This window comes from Convolutriloba macropyga, chromosome 7 (assembly GCF_964194025.1).
Source record: "Convolutriloba macropyga chromosome 7, txConMacr16.3, whole genome shotgun sequence".
NCBI lineage: Eukaryota > Metazoa > Xenacoelomorpha > Acoela > Convolutidae > Convolutriloba > Convolutriloba macropyga.
Genome location: NC_134474.1, coordinates 38,753,216 through 38,780,857, shown reverse-complemented (window position 1 = coordinate 38,780,857; position 27,642 = coordinate 38,753,216). Strand labels below are relative to the sequence as shown.

Here is a 27,642-nt window from a genome sequence, read left to right as displayed (position 1 = left end):
TGTTGGTGCTCTGCAGATGATGTGGCTGCAGAAGCTTCATCTTGAAGTGAAGGTCCCACATCTGTGCTCTGAAGTTGTTGTTCTGATTGAGATATGGTCTCCTCCACTGCTGGTTCAGTTTTCACATTGTCCTCGTCTAGTCTTGCAATTTGGTTGTCGCTCACTAGAATAGTCCGTGCTGAGTTTTCGGGCTGTATGAAAGATTTGTTCAAGCCCTTCCTGATGATGAAGGTAGCAGGAACTGTCTTTGTGTTCAAAATATTTCGGCTGTGTAAATAATTTTTTGCATACTTTTTACAAGAATTGCAAATCAGGACTCAATTGATTACAGATACTATTTACAAGAAACGAGGCCCGACGAGATTATACGGTCACGGTTTCAGAATAAATGCGTGGTTTCTATGGCTCTGACCAATTGTTTTTGTACAAAATTTTTTACGTACTTCTTGAATTTTGCTTTCATTTGCTATCTTTTTTGCTCAATTTTTAAGCCCAATAACTTGCTGTCCCCAGTCAAAAATCCAGTCGTTTTTCAGGATAAATGAACCTGGACACTTCTTTCAGTTGTTATCTAATGTCTGTTATTACTTTGAATATATTTGTTCTAAGAAAACATCGGTTAATTTTTGAACTTTGCCACTATTTTATCTTATATCTCTCAACTTCGGGCGCAGTCTCAGTCAAGACAGGCAGAAGTCAGTTTTGTGTGGTGGGTTTTCATTAATGTCCTTACCGGTTTTTTTTCGACTAATGATCTCTTTGTTTTGATACTACGTCTTATCAATTTTTTGAGCATAACTGCATACTCTATGAGTTCAGTTTGTTTTCTTGTCGTATTATCGCACAATTGACAAGTGAAATTGAAGGAAAGCATAGTAGGAAAAATCAGCAGCGATGAGAAAACGCGTATCTGATTATTTACTTGTTTTTGTTATACTGTTCATGCTTTTTGGGCCGAGACACAGTTGATCTCGCAAATTTTTTTGGATTTTTTTTTGTTTTTGCTTATTTTTGTCTTTCTTGTTGTTGTTATACACAATACGCCTAATAAAGATAGCTCTCAATGCTTTACCCAGGACGTATAACTGAACCTAGTTTAAGATTTCAATTGACAGCTGTTTGTTTTAATGACTTTCAAATTGAAATTAAAAAAAAATTTTAAGTTATCATTTTTCCTTTCGTTTTCGTAACCATGTTACTCAATCTCACCAAGTAGAAATTTTAAATATTTTTGTTGAGTCAAGCATTTTGTTATACGTATCGCGCTTGGTTATGCGTTGTAACTGATTGCTCCGACCATTAATTGCATAAAAAATTTTCGAGATTTTAGTGTTCAATTTCTGGTTATCATTTTGTTGCCATGTTTGCGTAATGCTTTTAGAAGGAAGACTATTTGATGTTAAAATGAGGAGAAAAGACGATATGCAGTTCCTGCAGGTAACGTTTGATAATTATAGTGCCTTGAACAGAGTGATCTCGTGAAACTATTTGATGTTTTGTCTTCTTTATATATTTGTTATTATTTTGAGGGGTCGTGACTTAGTCTCATTATTAACAAGGCCAATTGGCTTTCTGAGGTATTGCAATTTAATCCACCGCTGTTTTATGAAATCGTTTTGTCGCGGTCGATAACGCGGGTCAAAGAATTCAATAAGTTGAATTTTAAATTAAATTTTGAACTGAAATTATACAAAAATTAGCTTGTATTTATAGTAGTTATCTATGCGAAAATATTCAGAGAAAATTTAGATTAGCTAAAAAAAATTTTACATGATTGGTATGTGAATAGATCTTAACTCCGAATCCCGGAGGTGATTTTCTATTTTCATCAACATTTCATGAGAATCATATATGGCTTGGGTACAATCGAGTTCATTAGTTGGAGGTCGCTGGATGTTAAAATCAGGTTTCTGTTGGTGGGAGAATTTGCTTCTGACATATGATTGATAGGTCAATGAGATAATGATAGTGCCAAAACAAAATTAGAATTGAGTTTAGTTTTGTGGCCATTACTTATCGACACAGCAATAACGTTCGTCAGGTAAGTTCTTCTTTCGTTCTTTGAAACTTTAATAAAGAAAACTTCTAAGTTTTTTGATGTTTCTTTGAAACCATCACATCCTTCCTCCTTTTTAAAGCAAGTTTGTGGGTATAGGTTCTCCAAATCTGTCGGGTTGTTTTCTGTTTTATGTTGATGTTCGTGAAGGCTCTTAGTTTTCGGGTTGTTGGTGCTCTGCAGATGATGTGGCTGCAGAAGCTTCATCTTGAAGTGAAGGTCCCACATCTGTGCTCTGAAGTTGTTGTTCTGATTGAGATATGGTCTCCTCCACTGCTGGTTCAGTTTTCACATTGTCCTCGTCTAGTCTTGCAATTTGGTTGTCGCTCACTAGAATAGTCCGTGCTGAGTTTTCGGGCTGTATGAAAGATTTGTTCAAGCCCTTCCTGATGATGAAGGTAGCAGGAACTGTCTTTGTGTTTTCGTTGGCCTTGAATAGAATGGGTTCGCTTAAGTCGAAATCTGCTATTGCTGGTAGTCTCACTCTGCGTCCCAACAAGAGTTCAACTGGAGTTTTGCTCCTCGTCTTTGAAGTGTTGCGATGTGTCATCAATGCCCGTTGCAGGAATGCTCCAAATGGCACATTAAGGTTTGGACTCCACGCTTGAAGTGCCCGCTTCACTGTCTGAACTGCTCTTTCAGCTAGTCCATTAGCTCTTGGATGATAGACGGGTGATTCCATTTTCTTAATTCCCAGTGATTCACACCACTGTTTAAGGTCACCACTTACAAATTCAGGACCATTATCAGATACTAAAGTTTTTGGTATTCTGAATCTTGCAAAGATTTGACTAAGATATATTTTAACTGTTTCTGATGTTCTATTTCCCGCGGGGAACTCTTCTATCCAACCAGAACCCGCGTCAACAATTACTAAAATATTGCCTTGGTCCTTAGCCCCAGTCCATGTGGAGCCGTTCCCAAACATCGGATTCTGGCCACGTAGAGATGTTTTTCCCAGGCTAGGCCTGTTCAATTGACAATTCTTACATTTACTAACAAAATGTTGAACGTCTCGGGTAATGCCAGGCCACCATGCTATCATTCTGACTGATGCCTCAGTTGCATTCTTCCCGGGATGTGTCTCATGCGCTTTTACCAAAACCAAGTGTCGTAGTTTGGGTGGAATGAAAGAATTCCACCCAAAGACGATTCCATTATGTAAAGTAAGTGCATCTTTCTGTTGTTCGAATCCTTTTTCCGCTTCTGAACATTGTTTCCAATTGCCGCCTTTGATTCGTTTCATTATGTCCTGGAAGAGTCTGTTTGTTCCAAGTTCAGTTTTGATTTCTGCTTGGGTCACCAAATCACTGTGGACGAAGTAGATGCTATTGATTGCGAAGCACACTCGATCGTTGTCCGATTCGTCTTCGTCAAAATCCATTCTGCTCAAAGCATCTGCATGGGTATCTGCTCTCCTGGCGTGTACTTCAACTCAGTCAAAACGCATTAGAGCGATTGCCCATCTTGTGATCCTCGCTGATGCTGTCTTCGGGATCTCCTCGTCCGGTGCAAAGAGATATTTGAGTGGTTTGTGGTCAGTCTGTAGGGTAAATCGTCTTCCAAGAAGGAATTGTTTTAGTCTTGTGACCACAAACACAATTGCAAGTGCTTCCCGCTCTATGTTCGAGTAGTTTTGCTCCGCTGTAGTCAATTTTCTCGATACATATATGACTGGATGTCATTCTTGCGAAAGAACCCCGCCAATGGCTTTTTCAGAGGCGTCAGTAGTAACGGTTGCTTCTTTTTGTAGACTATATGGCTGTACTTGTGGGTTAGCACATAATTCGTTTTTTATGTCTTCAAAGGCTTTTTGTTGCATTTTGCCCCATGAGAAATCGCTATTTCTCATGTTATTTAAGGGTAGCAATTTTGTTGCAAAATCAGGAATCATTCTTCTGTAAAAATTAGCTAGCCCAACAAACTATTCGAGTTGTTTATTGTTAATTGGTGCTTTTGCATTTTTTATTTTTTCAACATGTTTGGGATCTGGTGCTATTCCCTCCTTTGAAATGGAGTATCCCAGAAAGCTAACGCTATCGACTGGTTTTGAGTTAGATTTTTTCTCATTAATAGTAAAGTTTTTCTCACGTAGTCGACTTTTGACTGCAATCATTCTCCTGTCGAACTGCTCCTTGGTAGTTCCATACACCAATACATCGTCTTGAAATATCACAACACCTTTAATTCCTTTGAGTGTTGATTCTATGCAATTCTGGAAGATTGAAGAAGAGTTTTTCAATCCCTGAGGTAGTCGGCTCATATTGAACAGTCCCTGAGATATGTTGATTGTGCATATATCTTTAGCTTCTTGGTCAAGTTCAATTTGATAGTAGGCATCTGAGAGGTCAATTTTGCCAAAGTATGAGGCCCCATGTAGTTTGTGGAAGATAGTCTCCATGTCTGGTATTGGGTAGTCCTCATCCATGACCTTACCATTGATGTGCACTTTCAAGTGCATGCAAAGTCTCAGTTCTCCACTCTTCTTTCTCTGCCACACCACTGGAGATGCATTAGTGACTCCTCCTGGCTGTACCGGTTCAAGGATGCCTTGTCTGACCATTTGTTCCAGCTTCTCTGTGACCTTGTCTTGAAGAGGTAGAGGTTTTTTTCTGGCTTTGCAGAACATTGGCTGTGTTCCTGGTATCAGCTTCATATGAGCTTTGTAACCCTTCACAGCAGGTAGGTGCTCGGCTGTGATGTTGTTCACACCGTGCTTGGGTAGAAGGTCTCTACCAAGTAGTCCAAATTCTTTATCAGACTGCACAACTGCAAGTAAGTTGTTTTTGCGTGAGCCTGCTTCCGTTCCACTTAACGTCACAAGTAAGTGATCCCAGAAGCGTTAATTGATGACCATCATAAGCTTCAAGATGTCTTATCTTACCGTCAACTGAGGTTTACCAAGCTCAGTCCATATTTTTGATGATATCACTGTGCTATCTGCACCTGTGTCTACCTGCATTTTTACTTTGCAGTTATTTATTGAGATATATTCCCATGTCACAGACATGCTAAAGATTTATTCTTTAGTATAAAAGATTCCCATCTCCGATGCTGGAGATGCTTGCTCTGAAGAAACATTTTCTTCTTCGCAAAAGTTATTCTGTTTATTGTACTTACCTGAATTTGGTTGGGGCTTGCTTGTACACATTTTTGAGAAGTGTCCCACCTTTTCACAGGTGTTGCATTTTTTACTTAGCGCTGGACAGGGTCTACTAGAGTGTGGCTTACCTCCACACCTAGTGGACATGTTGTTTTTATTAGCCGTAATTTTTTCGTTTGGTTTTCGAAACCCAATTTCCTCTTTCACATTAAAGGGCTTATTACCTGCTGAAGAACTTGCAAAAGCCATTGCTTGACTTCTGAACTGTAAGCTCTCGGTCATTTCAGTAACCGACATTGCTGGTTTTGCTTTAATACCGTCTAGTAGTCTAACTTTTGCTTCAGGGTCCCTCAAATCTGAGATGAACTTTTTTTTACCAACTCCTCTTCGGGGTTGGCCGCTGTTTTCAGTTTTTCGAAGTCACAATAGCGTGCTTCTTCTCTAAGACGTGCTAGGAGGTCGTAGTCTGACTCCCCTACACCTTGTGTTACGGACAGAAATTTAGCCCTTTCTGCCGTTACTACTCTCTCTTTAGGAGAAATTTAATTTTGAATCGCCAATCTGATGTCTTTATACGGAGTGTTTATCAAATTCCTAGGACTCATTAGGCTCCTAAGTTTAATAATTGCATCTTGCCCGCAAATACTAAGGAAGAGATTGGTTACCTGTAGGTCCTGTACAGTACCATCGTTGTTGACCTTGTCCTCTTTCTTTTCTGCGCGACATTTCGCCACAAAAGACATAATCCACGCAGTAGCTGATTCTGCCTTCGGTAGATCCAAAATTTGTTTGTCTGTAGCTGGTCTCGACACCATTGTCGTGGTCGATAACACGGGTCAAAGAATTCAATAAGTTGAATTTTATATTAAATTTTGAACTGAAAATATACAAAAATTAGCTTGTATTTATAGTAGTTATCTATGCGAAAATATTCAGAGAAAATTTAGATTAGCTAAAAAAAATTTTACATGATTGGTATGTGAATAGATCTTAACTCCGAATCCCGGAGGTGATTTTCTATTTTCATCAACATTTCATGAGAATCATATATGGCTTGGGTACAATCGAGTTCATTAGTTGGAGGTCGGTGGATGTTAAAACCAGGTTTCTGTTGGTGGGAGAATTTGCTTGACATATGATTGATAGGTCAATAAGATAATGATAGCGCCAAAACAAAATTAGAATTGAGTTTAATTTTGTGGCCATTACTTATCGACACAGCAGTAAAGTTTGTCAGGTAAGTTCTTCTTTCGTTCTTTGAAACTTTAATAAAGAAAACTTCCAAGTTTCTTGATGTTTCTTTGAAACCATCACACGTTTTCAAGTCTCTTATGACTTTTGAAAATATTTGTTTTCAAAAATATAATTGGGGTTTTGAGCTTCGTCAATTTTAACTAATTTTTCAGTCGATTTGTAGCTCACTCTCTGTAAACACAGGCCACAACACTGTTTTCCAGTGAATTATAATTTGATCTCTAACGGTTGTAGCTTCTAGCATTTGTTTCTTGGCTTTGTTACTGGGAACTTTTGTAAAATATTTGAGTTTTTTTGTATTTGCCCATTTTATAGGTTTTTGTTTTCTTTTCAATTTATATCAAAAATCGTAGGTCCCATTGGCTTTGAAACTTTGCGCAATTAAGCATTGGATAATAACATGTCTCAATTGCTTCCTATGGAGTTATAAATGAACATTTTAGGGATAGCAGTGAAATTCATTCGTTTCAAAAATAGAAACGTGTGTTTGAAATTCGCACCTCTTTGCTCTTTTTTGTCGCCTTGTTAACCAGTCGCATTGAGGACAGGTTCCATGGTTTTTCTAATGATGTATAGGTTAAATTGCTCTGTTTAGATGTTATCTGATGCGGGTTTGATTTTGTTATGATTTAATTTATTATAGAAATCGAGTTTTGGTCGTAAATAATGTTTGTTGTTTGATATTTATTATTGTCCTTTCTAGTATTCATATTATCAACAACGCTCATCGGCCCTCTAGGGTGGCATTATTGTTTTCCATCGGCTGTTTATACAGCGATATGTGTTTTTGAAAATTTTCTATCAATTCATCATTTGGTAGCGAATTAAGTCAAGAATGTGGATGAGGGGGTCGGAACCTTATGTGGGTACGCACATTACCGAGCCTCCTTGTTTTAATTAAGGTTTAATAATGTGGTAGCGTGAATGTGTCAGCAAAGCCTAACTCAAGTCTTGCAATTCGGATTTTCTGTAGGTCATGAGAACAAAATTACTCGTGAGAATATAAGAAATGACAGTGCTTGTGAAAACTTTTCTGTGGTAACAAGGAATTTTTGATTGAGTATAATTCTAATGTAGATTGAGCACCCAGAGAAAAGAGTATTAGGACTATTTTCTTGTTCTTGTACTAATCAGGATTGACTTCGGCTGTTTTGTAATTTCCAGCGCGATCTTCTTCGTGAGAAAGAATTGCATTGAACTACAAATTTGTTATATAAATTACCATTGTTAGGGATTAAGGGATCTTTTTTGTTGTGAATTGAGCTCAAAGAATTGTCTATTTTTTTTTACAAAAGCGTAAGGCTTCAAATGGTCTATTGTAGGAAACCTTTGTTTGATTGCTCTCAAACACATTATACATTAATGAATTTAGTCCTGTTGGTCTTCGAGTTTCCGTGACATTTCGTCTTGACAACTGGGAAATTTAAATAAAAAAAAATTTAATTATAATTAACTTGGTTATCATAACTATGGTAATTAATTCAACAGATCAGCAGTTCAATAATTCTAAATTCAACTGTCCATTTCAAAATTTGCACGCGTGAAATATTCGTTTATATTCTCCCCACTTTGGTCAGGTAAGAATAAAAACTCGTGATTGAAGGATTTAACAAATTGTGAATTCAGTTGTACTTTCAATTAGATGTGTCTGAGAAAATTCGTTTCCTTCGGTGATTTCGAAGTTTCTGATGTATGAGGACAAAAACTGGTAAAATTATCTGAAGTCCCCACTCGTTGGGTGACATTTAAACACAGAGGGGCTCCCCTCTCATAAAGTGAGTCCAATATCACTTGAGGTTAGTGAGATCCTGAACCGGATTTTCTTGACCCTCTGATTGGGCATAGCGGCACAATTAGATGCGACAGTCCGCATCAATTCTGGCTCATAATCGCGAATCTCTTGCAATCAGCATTGTAGCTGAGCCACGCATAGCACTTAATGATACCGTTTGAGCGAGGAGACTGAAGGCTCCTGATAGGCCTGAAGGCTGGAAACCTCTGTTATCAGATAAATGAGCTATTCTTTTCAATGTTTTCCTTGTTGTTTCGGATAGTCCGCCAAAAGTTTCTAACGCCAAAGGTATGAAGTGGATGCCCATATCGCTGCACTTTGGTAATAATGCCCAATCTTTCTGTCTTCTGCTAGGGTTATAGCAAAACCACATGTCCTCGCCGCATCTGAGATAAGACTGGCTTGCAGTGGGGACGTAATGGTGACGTCTAAGGCTGCGGGTTGTCCTGCTATAAAACTGGGCAAATACACGTCGCTTGGTCTTGAAGTATTTTCCTGCAGAAGATGTTTTTGCTCACATGCAGGTGAAAAATTAGCCGACGAACAAGCTGTAGTTATTGTGTCTCGTACTCTGTCATGAGAGATTATATCGCCACGCCCGTGACATGAAACGGCATGATCTCCTAATATGTCCAAAATAGCTGACTTACAATATGGACGTCTCCTATCCGAATCATAGAGAAGAACTCCTAAACGGTATTTCAGAGCAGCTCGGAACTCGTTAGATTGAAGGTGTAGGCCAAGAGCAGGGATAGGTGCTGCCGTCAACCAAGCTCCTGATTGAGGTAGGGAAAGAGATAACAGTCTAGCTTTTTCACTGGTGGAGGTTTGACATTCAAGAAGGTTGCTTAGAGCCGTATTGTCAAATTGTTCTTGAATTTTCCGTTGCGTTAAATGAGGAATCCCCAAAGCGCTGAACTCCTCCACTAGGTCTGTGAAACTAATTGGGTTCGTGAGTTGGGTTCACACCAGTAATTTGTTCTACTATGTTTGCTGACTGGGATAAGGAACCAACATAAGCTGCTTTGAATTGGTTCAGAGAACGTCGAACTCCAGCTCCTGTTTTGCTTATTGGCAGGCATGCTTGCTCCCATGCATTATCGCTGATGACAGAACCCAATATATTTTCAAAAGTATTTCGTTGGAGATGATCAAATTTTTCAAGTATTATTTTACTCTGTGGACTGTGTGTTGCATCTCAACGAATACACCAATTTAGGTGCACCCAGACAGCTACGCAAAATTCCAAGGGCGCACCGAGGGTCCTCTATGTAGCCTATTTTGTCTAACACCTTTTCGAGTTTTTTAACCCGTTTTTCTAAACAAGACGCAACAAAGGTGGGTGTTCCGATTGCTGCGCCCAAGATTTCGATTCCTGATTGGCTGTCTCTCTTTATCCTGCTATCAGCAGCATTAAAACAGGAGGTGGACCACAACTCACACTTGTCTGTTCTGAGTTCAAGGCCACACTTGTTGCCATGAGTTGCTAAAATTTCGAATGATTCACATAACTCCTCTTCCGTACCTGCTATAATTCCATCATCAAGGTACCAAGAATTCTGCATAAGATTTGGTAACTTATCGTGAAGTTCTTTGATAATCGGCCAAAGTCCTAAAGAAAATAATAAGGACCCCAGCGGGTCTACTTGTTGGACTCCTGATTCACTTTGAATATGAGTTGCATTAAAAAAGAGCTTGCTATGCTGAGAATACCAAAAAGAAGCAAAAGGGGCTAAAGAGGGAATGAATTTTTGAGCTGCATCTAACACACTGCTTCTCGTAATGGAATTGAAAGCATTTTTGCAGTCAATTTGAAGTAGGCCTGCTTTTTCGTTGTTCAATAACTTTTGAAAGGTTTGTTTTGTTGCATGTACAATGCTTTCAGCACCGCATGTAACTGCCACACCAAGTTGTCCGGATGAAAAAAGTTCAACAGCCTCAGAACTGGCCTCTTGCGCAATACATTTGGCTATGAGACGTCGAAAAACTTCTCCCACAGCGATTGGCCGTACACCTCCTTTTGTTTTTTTCAGCGCTGTAAGCGAAGCAGAGCAAAAATTTGGTGCAACAAAACTGGGGAGCTGCCCTGTGCTAGCCAAATGCACCAATTGTGTGATGCTTTAATCGATTTTTTGGACTGATCGGGGACTGCGCACGTTACGGCACGTAGAAGGTGCTCAGGGTACATTTTGGATGGACCGGCTGCTGTGAAGTTTGAGAAAGATTGCAATTGTTTAAACACAGACGCTTCGTCAAACTGATAAGCATAACTAATATAATCATCAGTTTCCCTCGGTGGCACTTCTTCTGCTGGATGCAAGTTGATTAACTCTTTTAATGTTTCTTTATTATCAGGGGCCACTCCATCCGAAGACAAGATTTTTGCTGCACGTCCAAATTGGCCTTGAAGGCAGAGATTTTGCACGTGCTGCAAGCGTTTCCATTGAGTCATGATTTATTTTCTTGGCTAGTCTCATTGAGGCTGCTTCGAACCATAGCCCAGCATAGTCGCCATTCTTCCAACGCTCAAATCTAGTTAACATGAGCCGTTCCTGCTGCTGTTTTTGTTTCTTCCCCCCTCTGTTGCTAGCGCGCTGAACGCACTTGCTAATTGCAAAGTCTCTTCTAATTTTCTGGGGAATTTGGTTGAGAAACACAGCCCTCAATGATAGGTGTTAACAATTCAGACCATCGTAGCCGGAACTTTACAGGAATAAAGCGGAGTTTAGGTAGTTTTTTCTTGCAAATCGTTCCAAGGTCTGGGAGGGCGCTTAGGTCAAAATTTGCTGTGTTTGGGAGTTGTTACTTTCGGCCATTTCTTCGCTGTTTGTGGCAGAGACTAGCTCGTCAATGCGGGCTGCAATATCATGGGGAATTTTCTTACTTGTTGACAATTGAATACTAAATTGAGAGTAAGCCCAAATTGATCTACAGCATACCCATTCGTCAAAGTTTGGGCCCCAGTCTACGTATCGTATTTGTGTTTTGTTTGATCGATGGTCGAGTACAACTACTTTATATAAGTTGTCTTTTTTATCAGGGTAGAAGAGGTTGTATGTGCCGAAACTCGAAAACGCAAATCAAGATCATCAATCGTTAAATTTTGCTTTTGTTGTGTCAGACCTGACGAAGTATTGGTCTCATTCAAAATGATTGAATTTTGTTTTCCCTGTCTAGGTTCTGTAGCTTTCTTTTTCCCGGAGATTGAAGGCATGTCAACAATATTCGAAATCAGGGAGTTTTCGTTGCTTTTAACCGTATTTTTCTTTCTTGTCATGTTTATGAAAAACCATGTGCTTTTTTCTTAATGCTTATGTGTTTCCTAACTGGTTTATTTTTTCCAATGTGTTCGTTTTTCAATGTTGTTACCGATAAGAGAAAATTCTTATAGAAATCGCAATTGGGTTCTTTTTTCTCTGTTTTTCTTCTGTTATGTTAAAGATAAGAAGAAGCTTCTTACCAAAAACGCATTTTGTTTCCGTTAATTTCGTTTTTGCCTGAGATCATGAAACTGCTGTGAAATTGATAAAGCCAGAAAAAAAAATTCGGTCGACCACCGAAAAAAAAGGAGAGGGGGAGGAATTGGTTTGATCTCACCAGTTTATTTCTTCCGTCGGTACGCCCAATGAAACTTCTATTCCTCGATTCCAAAAGAAACACTCCATCATCACAAAGTCTCTTGCTACTGTCCAGTCTCAACATAAATCGTAAAAAGGGGGGTTATGTTCTGGTCCAAAAGATGTAGTCAAGATATATTTTCTGCCAATTTTGTTCTCCTTGGGTAAAAGAGATTAACTCAATGCACGTGCTTTGACTCAACTCAGACTAACTTTACAAAGAACCGAACTTTACAGAGAATGTGATTGACAAACTGTTTTGTTGGAGACTTATACTCATGGTGTGAAGGGTGGTTCGTAGAAGTTAACCCCCCCTCCAATCCCTACCCCTGCATATCTTCGGGGCCGTAAGGGCCCCGCACAGCCAGCAGCCTAAGGACCCCCCCCCCCAACCGTTGACCCCCACTGTTTTCAAAAGCAATTTTTCTCTTACCAAGACCGATCTTAGCTAATTGAGCGAGGAAATCTTAGCTAACTGGGAAATTGAGCGAGGGCGACTACCCCACACCACCTTCCTCACTTCCTACGGGCCAAAAATTTTGCGTATTCTCCCCATTGATGATAAGGTCATTAAATTAATTTAGAAACAAGCGAACTTATCTCATCGCCAGTCTGGGTGCATCTCTTCCGAGATCGGTTGTTTTTAAAGTGATTATCGGCTTGGACCAATTTTGCGATCAGCTGAATGGAATTAATATTTTCTACCGATGCTGAAAGTCGATAATTGCGTTGTTTCTCAGTCAGTTTTAGTTTTTCACCATTACAATTAGCAAATCAAGAATCGGATGTAATCATATACTGGCCAAATAGTTCTTACGTTATCGATAGAATTTTTGTATCTTTATTGAGTTATGTTTTGCACTTCAAATGTCACCCCTATGATATGTGCAAAACTCTTTTTAATTGCGCTCAAACGAAGTTTAGCAATTATATTAGTCCTGTTGGTCGTTTTGACCAATTTGACTTTCCTACCTCAAAAACGGGATAAACAGGAAGCGCCCAGCGGGCATTCAGTTCTCTTAGAGCCTTTCAGCTCACTAGTCTCCAAGTATGTGATTGACAAACTGTTTTGTTGGAGACTTATACTTATGGTGTGAAGGGTGGTTCTTAGAAGTTAACCCCCCCCCCCCCCTCCCCAATCCCTACCCCTGCATATCTTTCGGGCCGTAAGGGCCCCGCACAGCCAGCAGCCTAAGGACCCCCCCCCCCCAACCGTTGACCCCCACTGTTGTCAAAAGCAATTTTTCTTACCAAGACCGATCTTAGCTATTTTTTTTGTGTGTGTTTCCGTAACATGTTTAATCACCATGTGTTCTTGCATTTGACTTGACGGTGATTTTCACGAAAATTGATAGCCTAAGTCAATTAACTCAATGTTAGCACAGATTTTCGCTCCTTCAGATTGAAATGACGAATTGCTTTTCTAGAGTACATCGAGGCCTTGTTATGGAGGAATTTCGAAACAACCCCGAACAGAATGAAAACATGTTTTTCATTGACTCAATGGAAAATTTTGATGTTGACGTCTTTGGGAGACTTATCTGTGCCTTTATGAATTCTCTATCCGGGGGTAACATTTGGCTGGGTCTTGATAAGGATGGAAGATGCCAAGGAATTGAGATGAACAGGAAGTTTCGAGACACAATAAGGCGTGCATTTGCTCGTTTGACTTTTGAGTCCGGCTATATGATGTAAGTGTTCCTTGAGTTTTTACAGCCCAGGCAATAATAGTTTAACTGAAATTTGAGACGCATAAATTTTGCTACAGAGAAAACCTCGAAGTTCGCCTCGTGAACACAATGCGTTAGCGTTAGTAAGATCTTAATTGGCTTTATCTCGCGAGCCTCATTGTGTGTTCTTGCATTGTAAGTTGAGAAGTTTATGGGATAATGGAGTTTGATAATTGTATGAAAAGAGGTTCTGACGGACAGTTGACATTACATGTTGATTTCATATTAGATATATTGAATTTTTGCATCTTTCTCATTATTCATTTATGTTTAGACCGTACGGAGATGTTGTTTTCTCGCGAGTCGAAAACGAAGGAGAATCACTTGGCGATTTGTTTGTTCTGCAAGTGAAGCTTCCTCCTGTGTTGCTCAAAGTAAACAACGAGAAGCCGACTTTCAAGGTCTGCGGGGACACTTGGAAGAGAAGTCCCAATGGAGGCATTTACATGGTGAACAGGAAGAACAATAACGTCGTGTTAATGTGATATCTAAAGCGAGACTGGAAGCGAATGTGATTTCTAAGGCGAGACCGCAAAAAATCCTGGCACAACACGGCCTGCTAGGAAAGTTGCCTCTAGTCTCAAGAGCTTGTTTTGTGAGTTAAAATAGCTTAGCGTTTGAAACGGCGGAGATCCAAAATAATGCACACGCCGCAAATGTATTGTGCTGAAATGTTGATTAGAACCGATAAGGAAACGCATATTGAAGCTTTTGCTGTTGCTGTTAGTCAGTAGCGGATGCATTTCAAATCTCACAAACGCAGAAAGATCAACGGTGTTTACTTTCGGGCGATAGTCGCTCCTGGTAATATGCTGTACCGAGCAGCTGCTCTCGTTAATCATGTAGATGCTTTTTCTCAATACAACTCGTAGATGGTTTTTGATATCGGAAGTTCTCTTAACCGTAACAAAAGGTGTGAATGTAATGAATTCAATTCGCAGTTCTTTTTATTGCTGATGCTGATTATTGAAATAGCGATAAATTGGTTTCATCAAATATTTTTTCTTAAAAATATATACATGCCTTAAATATAAATTGAATGCTTAAATATAAATTGCTTATATATAACTTATCGTTAATTCTAATTTTCTGGGTGAGAAATTAGCAAAAATTAAGCTTGTTCATCAAATTTTTAGTTGGGTTCCTGACTTGAGATGAGATTTTTTGAAAATCTCGTGGACTAGCAATTCTGTACTACTATGCAATGTTTATTGTGAATATCTTGTGTATCCTGTTGAATTTTCGGGACTTAAGCAATTTAATTTGATTTGACTACAAACTTTATTGATTGCTAGTCGGAGGAAGCTCATGCACTTAATCTAAGAGAAATCTTGCATATTCGTTGCGTCTTTCAATGCTTTCAGCGTCTGCAGTTTTGGCAATTTGCTAACAATCGTCCTATTCGGCATCTTTCGGAACTGTTGTTTGAGATTTCTACTGCTCCAAAGCTGTGTTGACTGCTGCTACTGATCGTGCCTGTTTTTGTCTTTTGCTTTGTCCTTTATATGGCGTGAGAAATTTGCTGTAGTTATTTTTAGTTCATGGTTCAGTTTGTTTCCGGCTGCTCCTTTCGTTCGTGATGTTTGTCAGCATCCAATCTTAGTCGCAATGCTTGTTGTTTCAATTAAAGTGATGCGAGAATTAGATTAAGATTGTTTCTGATAACAAAATCTATTATGCTGAGATTTGTGTGCTTAAATGATATTTTTTCATTATTTCTCTTAGCCCTTTACACTACCATCGCTTGATGGAAATTTAGTCTTAGATGTATAGACTTTGCCAATCGCGTTCATTTTTTATTTGAGGGTTAACCAGAATCGGTTCTGAACTAATTGTTCTCCGTAATACGTTGGTTGCAGCTTTTCAGTTTAAGCGGACTACTATCGAGTAAAGCTTACTGGGACAGTTCGAAAGCGTGATTGTGACGTGACATTAAAATTGTTTGATATCAACTAAATTTTAAATTTTCAAATCGACCTCTGAAGTTTAAGTGTTCAGTTTGCTGTATGAAAGATTTTTCAAAACACCCGAAGATTTTTAACCATCATGTGAACATCAAAACAACATTTTGAGTCATATTTTCAATGATGAGAAAACAATAACTGAAATTACCTTTAAGCTGAATATGAAATCAAGCAGATAACCAGAGGATCTTACAGAAAATGTGGAAGTGTTCCAATCATATTCAGTCAAATTCTGCAACGAACTCAACCGTCATTGTTAGTTACCTTCACACAAATGTTCTGTCCTTTCGTCGGCACAGTTCGAAGCTAAAAAAGATTTTAAAAAGGATTGTTCACGGCCCATCATCAATCAGTACTATTTGCAATTAATTTACCTCCATATCTTATAATAAATCCAAATGGTATCAGAAACCCTACAAGCTCTCAATGCAGATCAGGAAACGCGAGGGGTGTCTATCGGTTTGTGAATTTTTTATGCTACCTGTGCTACATCGAATTTGATAAAGCACCTACGGTTCCATTAAGTCGTTTTTAAGGAATGAAAATTCAGAAAGCGTTGTAGAATCGGTTCTTCACTGAAGATTCTCGTCCACAAAAAATCGGCGAGCTAAGAGCCGGCTTGATTTATAATCTGTCGATTTATCAATGAGATTCGTTGGAGGGAATTGGTAGAAGTTGATTAACCTGTTTCCAATAATGGACGAGAAAAGTGTCTCATGCTATTTATTGAATTAGTTTATGTATGCTGTGGAGTTTTTATCATGGATTGTTTTCTTCGTTAGTTTATTAGTTTTTTCCAATTTCTAGTCTCAGATGGCTCTATGTGCAAAATGATCACTTATGGGTGAGTCAAAAATTTCACTGTAAATGATCCTCACTGAATCATACGTTATGATGCAATATGTCAGAGCACCTCTTTTTTATTGTCTCTAGGTTAACACTTTTTCAAGCTGGTCAAGTCGTACGGGTTCAGAATTGTCTCAAGACATTATCATTCTTTTTTGTCTGAAAATCAATGTTGTATTCAACCATCAGAACTAATCTTCTTCAGTGAATGCTCTGTCATACTTTGAGGTAATTCTCTAAGAGACTAAAAAAAGACATACTAGGATTGTATGAGACGTTTTTCGATCGAAGTGAAGTTGATTGAGTTTTTGCATATACTAATAGGGACTATCTATCAAGTTGTCTCTAGTTGATCAAATTGCTAAAAGGCGGCGAAGCCTCATACGAAAAACAAGAACTATGCATTGCTTGACACATTGCATGATTGAAGGCCTCTTTGATAGGTCACTTGTTTCAAATGCTTTTCGAAATTTTTTTCTCTAATTGCTTTTTATCTACACAGCCACTTGGATGTTTGAAACAGGTGGAGCATTAACATATTACTCAAAACCAGCAAGACCATTCTGTAGTTCAGGTGCAAATTGTCATGGACAATCTCGCAGTGCTCTTTTTTTATTCAGTGAAGGAACGGATTTGATAGTTTCGTTGATTTTCAGCAAATTCAGTGCACCCTATTTTTCAGGTAATTCCCAAAGTTTCAAATTGAAATCATCAATAGCTGGATTTTTTGTTTGTTTTGTTCGGTTTCTCTACAGGGCGGAATCTTGCATACAATAAAGGCACCTGGGTTAAATTTCTCCCCACAGAGGTCAATAAGTTTGAAAAAGTCGTGTTTTGTTTCTTTGCATTCATATCCGATTTAGAAATGTTTCCTTATAAAAATTTTTTCCGGGGCTCATAGTTTTGTAAAAAATTAGTTTTTCCGTTGTAAGAGAGCCTCTACACACATGCACAGGAACATCGATAGGAATAGTTTCATCCACAGTCAACTTCTCATTTTTGCTGCCTAGAACCAAGTTTTGGTGGGCTTCTTTAGAAAATATTTGATTGAATTTTCCAACTGTTGTTGGGCACAAACCAAGCCCATCTGATGAAGTAGCTGTTACAGTCGGTGATGCTTGGGATCCACTCTGGCTAAGGGGTGGCTCTTTATCAAGCCGTAATTTAATCGAGGTAATTTATTTTTCGTTAAATTTCTCTATAATTTTCGAGAACTTGAGACCTCTTTGTTAGTTTTTTCCATTCTTCCAAACTAAGAGGAGAGTTGCACTCATGGTTGAAATTCCTTTGGGTGTACTCGTATGCATAGCAGGAGTGCTGTTCAGCATGAAGATAGTCATCTGTTAAGATTAGGAAATGTATTTCTGGTTGTTAGCAAAAATGAAGCTTTCCATTGAGATTCGTGAAGGTCATTGTGTATTTACATTGTGTTTTTGGCATGCCTTAGATCAACTAAACTTTAAATTTTCAAATCGACCTCTGAAGTTTAAGTGTTCAGTTTGCTGTATGAAAGATTTTTCAAAAGGCCCGAAGATTTTTAACCATCATGTGAACATCAAAACAACATTTTGAGTCATATTTTCAATGATGAGAAAACAATAACTGAAATTACCTTTAAGCTGAATATGAAATCAAGCAGATAACCAGAGGATCTTACAGAAAATGTGGAAGTGTTCCAATCATGTTCAGTCAAATTTTGCAACGAACTCAACCGTCATTGTTAGTTACCTTCACACAAATGTTCTGTCCTTTCGTCGGCACGGTTCGAAGCTAAAAAAGATTTTAAAAAGGATTGTTCACGGCCCATCATCAATCAGTACTATTTGCAATTAATTTACCTCCATATCTTATAATAAATCCAAATGGTATCAGAAACCCTACAAGCTCTCAATGCAGATCAGGAAACGCGAGGGGTGTCTATCGGTTTGTGAATTTTTTATGCTACCTGTGCTACATCGAATTTGATAAAGCACCTACGGTTCCATTAAGTCGTTTTTTAGGAATGAAAATTCAGAAAGCGTTGTAGAATCGGTTCTTTCACTGAAGACTCTCGTCCACAAAAAATGGGCGAGCTAAGAGCCGGCTTGATTTATAATCTGTCGATTTATCAATGAGATTCGTTGGAGGGAATTGGTAGAAGTTGATTACCCTGTTTCCAATAATGGACGAGAAAAATGTCTCATGCTATTTATTGATTTTGTTTATGTATGCTGTGGAGTTTTTATCATGGATTGTTTTCTTCGTTAGTTTATTAGTTTTTTCCAATTTCTAGTCTCAGATGGCTCTATGTGCAAAATGATCACTTATGGGTGAGTCAAAAATTTCACTGTAAATGTTCCTCACTGAATCATACGTTATGATGCAATATGTCAGAGCACCTCTTTTTTATTGTCTCTAGGTTAACACTTTTTCAAGCTGGTCAAGTCGTACGGGTTCAGAATTGTCTCAAGACATTATCATTCTTTTTTGTCTGAAAATCAATGTTGTATTCAACCATCAGAACTAATCTTCTTCAGTGAATGCTCTGTCATACTTTGAGGTAATTCTCTAAGAGACTAAAAAAAGACATACTAGGTTTGTATGAGACGTTTTTCGATCGAAGTGAAGTTGATTGAATTTTTGCATATAATAATAGGGACTATCTATCAAGTTGTCTCTAGTTGATCAAATTGCTGAAAGGCGGCGAAGCCTCATACGAAAAACAAGAACTATGCATTGCTTGACACATTGCATGATTGAAGGCCTCTTTGATAGGTCACTTGTTTCAAATGCTTTTCGAGATTTTTTTCTCCAATTGCTTTTTATCTACACAGCCACTTGGATGTTTGAAACAGGTGGAGCATTAACATATTACTCAAAACCAGCAAGACCATTCTGTAGTTCAGGTGCAATTTGTCTTGGACAATCTCGCAGTGCTCTTTTTTTATTCAGTGAAAGAACGGATTTGATAGTTTCGTTGATTTTCAGCAAATTCAGTGCACCCTATTTTTCAGGTAATTCCCAAAGTTTCAAATTGAAATCATCAATAGCTGGATTTTTTGTTTGTTTTGTTCGGTTTCTCTACAGGGCGGAATCTTTCATACAATAAAGGCACCTGGGTTAAATTTCTCCCCACAGAGGTCTATAAGTTTGAAAAAGTCGTGTTTTGTTTCTTTGCATTCATATCCGATTTAGAAATAATGTTTCCTTATAAAAATTTTTTTCCGGGGCTCATAGTTTTGTAAAAAATTTAGTTTTTCCGTTGTAAGAGAGCCTCTATACACATGCACAGGAACATCGATAGGAATAGTTTTATCCACAGTCAACTTCTCATTTTTGCTGCCTAGAACCAAGTTTTGGTGGGCTTCTTTAGAAAATATTTGATTGAATTTTCCAACTGTTGTTGGGCACAAACCAAGCCCATCTGATGAAGTAGCTGTTACAGTCGGTGATGCTTGGGATCCACTCTGGCTAAGGGGTGGCTCTTTATCAAGCCGTAATTTAATCGAGGTAATTTATTTTTCGTTAAATTTCTCTATAATTTTCGAGAACTTGAGACCTCTTTGTTAGTTTTTTCCATTCTTCCAAACTAAGAGGAGAGTTGCACTCATGGTTGAAATTCCTTTGGGTGTACTCGTATGCATAGCAGGAGTGCTGTTCAGCATGAAGATAGTAATCTGTTAAGATTAGGAAATGTATTTCTGGTTGTTAGCAAAAATGAAGCTTTCCATTGAGATTCGTGAAGGTCATTGTGTATTTACATTGTGTTTTTGGCATGCCTTAGATCAACTAAACTTTAAATTTTCAAATCGACCTCTGAAGTTTAAGTGTTCAGTTTGCTGTATGAAAGATTTTTCAAAACACCCGAAGATTTTTAACCATCATGTGAACATCAAATACAACATTTTGAGTTGAAATTCAGTCTAGCGTCGTTACAGTTTATCTTTTTTGATGTCTAACACACGGTTGGTGTAAGTTTTCCTACAGGTTTCTAACGACATCTGCGTCGATTTCTTTCCACATTTCGGACACTTTCTTAGTTTTCACAAAAAACTCTTTTCGCTGCGTTTTTCGCGGCGTAATCTCCTTAATTTTCAATTGGATTCATTTCTGAACTATATGCCGGCTATTCTTGTACCTTCTTGGAAAAATGGCCGATAATCGTCGATTGATACACAGCTTCATTATCTTGTTGTTAATATCCTGAAGATGCATTTTTTGTAATTATTCAAAATTTTCAATTAACCGATGGCATTTCGGTTGTTTAGTTACCTAACAAGCTTTTTTTTGTCCATCTGATTATTTTGTCCCACAAAACATAAGTGATTGCTTGGTCGAACTCTTGTTTTTCAATTTCTTGGTTTTTTTCAGATATCGTGTTCCATTTCTTTGGAAAACTCGAACAATTCGGTGGCTGGAGATGCGAACTCTATTTTCATCAGTAAAAACAACCCTTACTTAAAAGAGAAAGGCTTTTTGAGCATATTGATACACCATTTCCAACGAAAGCTTGCTTTTTTTCAAACGAACTTTTTTGCAGCGTTTTTTGAAATAGCTACATTTTTTTGAGAATTCATGTTACTGTACCTCTGAAATTGTACCGTAGTAAACAAAAGTGTTCTGAGTCACTTTGATGTGCTCCTGTGAGGTTTTGGTGTCTTTTAGATCTAACTTCGTTAACTAAGTTTATTTTGGAATTTTTGACAAATTTGGTGTCTTCCGATCGGTTTTTTGGCCTCGAATCTGTTATTTTGGTAACGTTTGTATGCATACAGTGCACTGCATCTTGAATACTTGTTCATGAAAATCCGACAACTCAGTACGTAAGAACTTAGCAAACACTGAAGGAACCAAGCGGTTCAACCAGCTTTTCTGTTTCAGCAGAGAAATTGAGAATGAACTTTTTCTTTTCTACCGCCTTGGCGTAAATCATGCTTATGAAGCACGGATCATGCTTATGAAGCACGGATCAAGACGAAATTATGCTTTAAGTAGCTTTTTGGTACCATAGTGTGTCACCCAGGAGGAAGCAGTTGCTCTAAATGCTCTAAAGTATATACATCACATCTGGAGTAGTTATTATTTAACCAGCTCTTAGAAACCTCCTTTCATTTATTTACACGCGTCCCCATTTTGTATGAAAAGGCATTGCCTCAAAAAGATTTTGATGCAAAATTTCTTGTTAGGCCATTTTTAGTATTAACTGAGTTTTTATTCACATCAGCATTTTAAGTGAGCCCCACGTTTTGCGAATTTTTATTCTACTTCGATTAAATTGCTTGGTAACGGATTAAGTGTTCTAATTTTCTAATGTGCGCGTATAAAGACCAGAACAGAATCTAACCTATTGTTGTGGTCGATCTTAGAGGTAAACTCGATGGCGTTCATTTGATCAGCATTAGTGGCTGTTCAGTAGGCGCACACTGCTGTAGCAGCTTTCATTACTTTCGTAGCTGTATGAAACGTAAATTTGATTAGCTTCAATATTTGCTGCTCAATGGTTAATTACTGTCGGCTCGACAATTCTGTTGCTACTGCAGTTTTTGTTTTCTCTCATTTTTCTCTTTGAGATTTGTTATTCGTCGATTACATAAAGAAATCAAAAACTAATATATCTTAATGTTTTGATGTATTGAGAAGTTCAACCAATGATGGTTAATGCTGATTTTGAACGGATTTGAATACCGTGAAAAACTAAATGAACGTAAGGCGAAACAATTAATGTTATCGCAGTTTCAGTTCTCAATGATCGATCCGCATGGCTGAAGAGAATTTTTTATACGACAGCATTGAAGCTTCGTCGTTTGAACCCCGACAAGTAGCAGCCAATCCTTATCCACCTAGTCATAACCCCAGATTGAGGGCTGCAGACCCAAATTACGGAGGACATCCTGGTGTCTCGGATTCTTTCGATTACCACTATGTGGACGTCAACGGTGACATGGGGATGCATGACTTGGATCCTTCGGAAACTTACCCAATGCCAGCTGTGATTGTCGAGGGAGGGTACTCAAATGAAGACATGTACGCGGGTGCCTATCAGAATGATCAGCAGTACTTAGCACAAGACGATACTTTGCCGACAGAGCCGGAAGACCCTTCATTTTATTACGACTCGGTTGATGCGTCCGCTTTAGGCTACGGTGCTCAGAAACCTGGCTCACATCATTTTATTGAACAGAATGAAGGCATGCCATACACACAGCATCATGGTCTCCGTCCAAGTTTTCCACCTTTGAAACAGACTTCAAATCTGGCTCCTAGAACTCCTCAGCACGACATCAGGCATCATAGTTCAGTTCTGCAAGATAGTTTAGAAATAGCAAATAACAACGAAGCAAGTCGGTACGAAGATGTTAATGCTGCTTTAATGCATGGTTCAGCTGGGGGATCTTATCGACAAATTCAGCAACATGATAACTCAGTAACCATCGACGAGGCTACGTTATCGTTTGGAAGCCACGACCCCGGAGCACTGATTTTGACGGGGCAACCGAACTATTACAACCCGGATGTAAACGCACATCAACACGCAATAAACATTCAGTCAAGCTGGAGAGGTTATAACACAAGGCAGATGTATGGCGGACAAGATAAACAGTATCCAAGAGAAGATTCCAGATACGAAGTTTACGATCCTCCCACTGAAAGACCTGAAGAGCTCCAGAACTCAATTGATGTTGTTGATTACGATCACAAAGCTACAGTGATTCAGAGCAATTACAGAGGTTACAGGTCTCGCAAGGAGTACAAGTTACGCAGGGAAAAGGCGGAGAAAGCAAAGTTAATACAGTCTAGCTACCGTGGTTACAGAACTCGGAAAAAGTTTGTTAATGAGAGGAAAATTGAGCCTAGTACTGTAAAGCATTACCATAAGGAGAGCGTCGATAAAGACAAAGCCGCAGTGAAGATTCAGTCAAATTACCGAGGTTATAGAGCTAGAAAGAAAATGAAACGGACGAAGGCTGAAGTTGACGACGACGATTACGCAATTGTACAAGCGAGTGCGCAAGGCTACAAAAGTAGAAAAGAGTTTGCAGATGAGCGGTTACGTAATGAAAAAGCCACTGTTATTCAATCAAACTACAGAGGATACAAGACTAGAAAAGACATGCGGAACGGAAAGTATGGAAGAAGAGAGGATATTGATGAAGTTGATGCAGAGACAATACAAGCTGCAGCAAATGCATATCAGATGAGGAAAGAGCACGTTGAACATAAGAGAAGTAGCTCAAAATCCACCAGAGACAATAGCAAAATCGAGGAAAACGACGCAGCTGTTATCCAAGCTGCGGCCAATGGATACAGAATAAGGAAAGGTCACGCGGAAGATCTGGAAATGCACAGAAAGGCGGTCGTGATTCAATCAAACTACAGGGGCTATATAACCCGGAAGAGTATGCAACCACTCAAAAGGTCCTCGCCTCCGAGTCGTGATGAAACGGAGCTGGAGAGTGAACAGCATGCTCAGGTAGTCCAAGCTGCGACTCGAGGGTACCAAATGAGACGTGACCATGCCTCGACTGCTGAGGATGCATCCGTTATTCAGGCACATTACAGAGGCTATAAACATAGAAAAGATATGATAGAACAAGCTTCTGCGGAAGATGCCTCTGTTATTCAAGCTCATTACCGAGGCTACAAGACGAGAAAAGACATGAAAAATCAGCGAAAGCCAGAAACTATTGATGAGTACTCGAATGATGGTGACGACGACGAAGCAGCTGATGTTGTCCAAGCCAATGTGAGTGGATATCAAAGACGGAAACAGATGAAGAACGAAAGAGATTTGAATGAGCAAGCTACAGTTATCCAGTCATCGTACAGAGGTTATCAGAGTAGAAAGAAGCGGTCTGAACGCAATGAAGCAGCGATTATCCAGGGACATGCTAGAGGTTACCAGGCACGTAAACAAGCCAACGGGCGAGGTGGAAATGACGAAAAGGAGAGCACCGACCAGGTTCAGGCGAGTGTCAGAGGATATCAAGCAAGGAAAAAATCTAATGAAGAGAAAAACATGGAAGCTGCCTGGGATCGAAACAGAAGACTTCAGCAGGAAAAGAAGGAACAATTTGCTAACAAGAAGCCACGTCAACCACCTCCGCGTGTTGGATCTCGCAAGTACACTGATTATCTTGATCATAGCAATTGGACCAAGCGACAGGAAAAGAAAAAGACAGGTGAACCGGTATCGAGGCTGCCGACCATGCTGAATTCGGGTGAAATCAACGGGAATAATAAACAGGCGACGATGACACCCAGTAAAAACTCGAATGTTTCCTTTTCAGAACCCTACCAGGACAACCCGGATTCGAGAAGTTACCCCAAAAGTCCAATTCCGCCAAACACTCGAGAACTCTCAGAGATTACTTCAGTATATTCTGAAGACGAAAGTGTAAAGCAGCAACGTGAACGTCAGAAGCTACGTCATAAGTTGCTGAAGAATGAGAAAACTCCCAGGCGGACAGACGCTGGCGATATTCCTAACAAGGACGAGCTTCGTGCTGAGATTCTGGGAGGTGATAGTTATCGTGAGTACAATGAAAAAGAACCAAAACCAAGAGGAGGACATCAGAAGAATGTCAGGCAGAAATACTCCCGTAAACAAATTGTTCGCGACTACTCAGAAGAGACCCTGGAAAGCAACATTGAAGATGATGAAAGCTTGTATGAGTTCGACCCCGAGGTCAGAAGAGTTCAAGACCACAAATTGAGTGGCTACCACAAAAAGAAGAAATGGGTCAAACATCCTCAGTACTCGGAGGAAGAGACAAATGAAGACGAAGACGATGATGAGTTGTCTTCTGACGAGGATTATGAAGAAGATTATGGACTTTATGACAATGGGTACTACTACGGTAACTCAATGCCAAATTACGCCCCTTATCCGCCAATGAATGGAATGCCTCCTGGAGGACATCCGCATGTCGCCTTTGTACCGGTTCCTTGGGGTAAAATGCATCCTTTGGAGCAAACGCTGTATGCAGCTCAAATGGGGCCTGGAGGTATGCCACAACCGCAACCGCCACAGGGTCCGTATCCGAACCAACACCACCCTCCCCATCCTCCGATTGAGGGAAGAAATCAAGGACCCGGAAAAAGCGGCATGGCCTCCAGAAAAACAGCGCCTGCGGCGCCCCCACCTGGAAAAGATTTTGTGGAAAAGAATAAAACCAAAGCAGTTCAGAAGGAACCCGAGAAGGGAAGCTATAAAAACATTGCGCTCAGGAGTAAAAAGGTGAAAAGTGAACCAGAAATGCCGACTGAGGCGCCAAAAGTTTATGAGAAAAAGCAGGTTCAAAATTTGAGGCGCTCCAAAGAAACTGGTTTGATCGAGGCTCGAACCACCGCAAGTGATAACCATCATGTGAAAGTTGATATCAACTTAAACATACCTCCTGAGCAATTGGCTGCCATGCTGGGAATCGATCCGAGTTCAATTTCTCCTCGTCGACATGTCACAGTTAGTCATTCTGCTGACAAGTCGCCTGAAAGGAAACGTAATCAACATTCGAAATCCGTACATGATATGCCTGAGCCTCAGCTTTCGAATCGAGCATCTCACGAAAATGGTTTGTCAGCTCCTAAAAAGCGCATTGGCGCTCTAACAAGTCACGAGCCATTGATAAATAATTACACAGACGAGAAGCGTGGGCCTCTCAAGCAGAAAGAACCAAACCCCTACTCTAAAATTCCCCCTATCCCATCGAATCCCAAGACGCAGAAACAACATCAACAGGTGGTTGGTAACCCGAACCGACAGGTTGATGTGTCACCGCATAGAATGAGGAAAAATCAGCAGATGCAGCCAGCACCGCCACAGGAACCACCCAGACCAATATTCTATAAACCATACACTCTTGAAGATTACAAAAACTTGAATCTAGACATCAAGCTACCGAACCATTTAGGACCCGACATAGACAAAATCGAAGCAAAACGGAAAGGCAGAGATAAACAAGCTTCATACGCGAAAGCAGTTCATGAACAAAATATGCAACATATCAAAACTGTGAATAAATTTGATAAACCAATTGACACCAAACAGAACAAATTGTCAAGACGGAAGGTAGGCTTAGAGTACTCAAAAAGCGTACCGAAACCAAAGCAACCAAATTTTGAAAACGATTATGATGGTAATCAGGAATCACCTCCGATGTCTCAGGACATGCAAAGGCTGGAAGAGCTGAAACGACGTCATGAGCTGGACAAGTCTGCTCTTGCCAGCACCTAGTTCATTTCCTCGTCTCTTCCAGAGACTTTTGAACGCCCTTTTGTTAACTGTTTTCTTCTGCTCCGGCCTCACTCATAATTTCTCCCAACTCAATAAAATTAACCGATGTTAAATGATCTAATTGATAAATAGTTGTGCATAGTGTAAAGATTTTGTAAATAACTTCATGTAAATAGTTAATTAAAAGTGTCTCATAGTTAAACAATATATTTTTGAAGACTAATTTTTGAAAGTTATAGTTCAACAAAGTGGAGATTTGTATTTTTAATTGGAATTCTGTCGAGATATATTTTGCATTTATGAATTTCGAAATATTCGAGCATATAAAAGCTCTCGTCTTCCATTTTTGAATTAGAAATCTTTTTTAAACGAAGGCGCCGTTTTCTAATTGAGGATTGTTGTTGACGAATATGAGAAAATCCAGCATGTTGATTTTGTTCGCTATTATCTGGGCGCATCTTTGATTGTTTCGAAAAAAAATTGCTCGTCAATAGTAGGTTTTGAATATGGTCTTTTCAGGACAATTCTTCTGACTTCATTTACTTGTTTTTAAAGCTTTCAATTTAAAACAACTTTTAAATGGAGTCCCTTAGAATCCGAGCAACCGAGGGCTTTAAAGTTAATTTTATAAGCTCGATGTTTTTTTTGCGGAAACGGAAATGATATGATTAAAAGATTCCAGAAAAACTGAATCAATTATTGGAGAGACGCTTTCAGTCCTCTGATTGCGCGAGGAAAAATTGAGACTGAAAATTATTTTTGTTCACGGTTTTTCACGCTTAGAATTCCCTTATCAAGTTAAAATATGCAAAATACGTCGCATTATGAAGATCTGGTGAGATAGCTCTATAAATTTCGATGTGGCGTCAAGCAATGTTGATATTTGGTTGCAGCCAAGGTGACAGCAATGGAACTATAAAAAATTGCAACTCTTGAAAATATTGTTAGTCGTAATTTGTCCATATTTTTAATGCAATTGTTTACAGGAAGTTTGTTAATGCGCCTAAAAGTTTAATTGCACTCAAACGAAGTTTGGAGCAATTATATTAGTCCTGCGGTCTTTTTTA

The 27,642-nt window shown here is 39.1% G+C and overlaps 2 protein-coding genes across 2 annotated transcripts; both read left to right on the top strand.

Moving 5' to 3' along the window:
* Positions 1-13,116: 13,116 nt before the first annotated feature.
* On the top strand, positions 13,117-14,606 carry LOC142342267 (uncharacterized). Its single transcript, XM_075393546.1, has 2 exons — positions 13,117-13,513; positions 13,827-14,606. The coding sequence occupies exons 1-2, from the start codon at positions 13,230-13,232 to the stop codon at positions 14,035-14,037; spliced, it is 495 nt and encodes a 164-aa protein (XP_075249661.1). The 5' UTR covers positions 13,117-13,229; the 3' UTR covers positions 14,038-14,606.
* A 7,311-nt stretch (positions 14,607-21,917) lies between these two features.
* On the top strand, positions 21,918-26,798 carry LOC142342847 (uncharacterized). Its single transcript, XM_075394470.1, has one exon. The coding sequence runs from the start codon at positions 22,100-22,102 to the stop codon at positions 26,573-26,575; it is 4,476 nt and encodes a 1,491-aa protein (XP_075250585.1). The 5' UTR covers positions 21,918-22,099; the 3' UTR covers positions 26,576-26,798.
* The last annotated feature ends 844 nt before the right edge of the window (positions 26,799-27,642 follow it).

Excerpts from the sequence above, each read along its gene's own strand:
- LOC142342267 (XM_075393546.1), top strand. The coding sequence starts at position 13,230 with ATGACGAATTGCTTTTCTAGAGTACATCGAGGCCTTGTTATGGAGGAA. Across the intron at positions 13,514-13,826 it reads TTTGAGTCCGGCTATATGAT|ACCGTACGGAGATGTTGTTT; the intron begins GTAAGTGTTCCT and ends ATTTATGTTTAG.
- LOC142342847 (XM_075394470.1), top strand. The coding sequence starts at position 22,100 with ATGGCTGAAGAGAATTTTTTATACGACAGCATTGAAGCTTCGTCGTTT.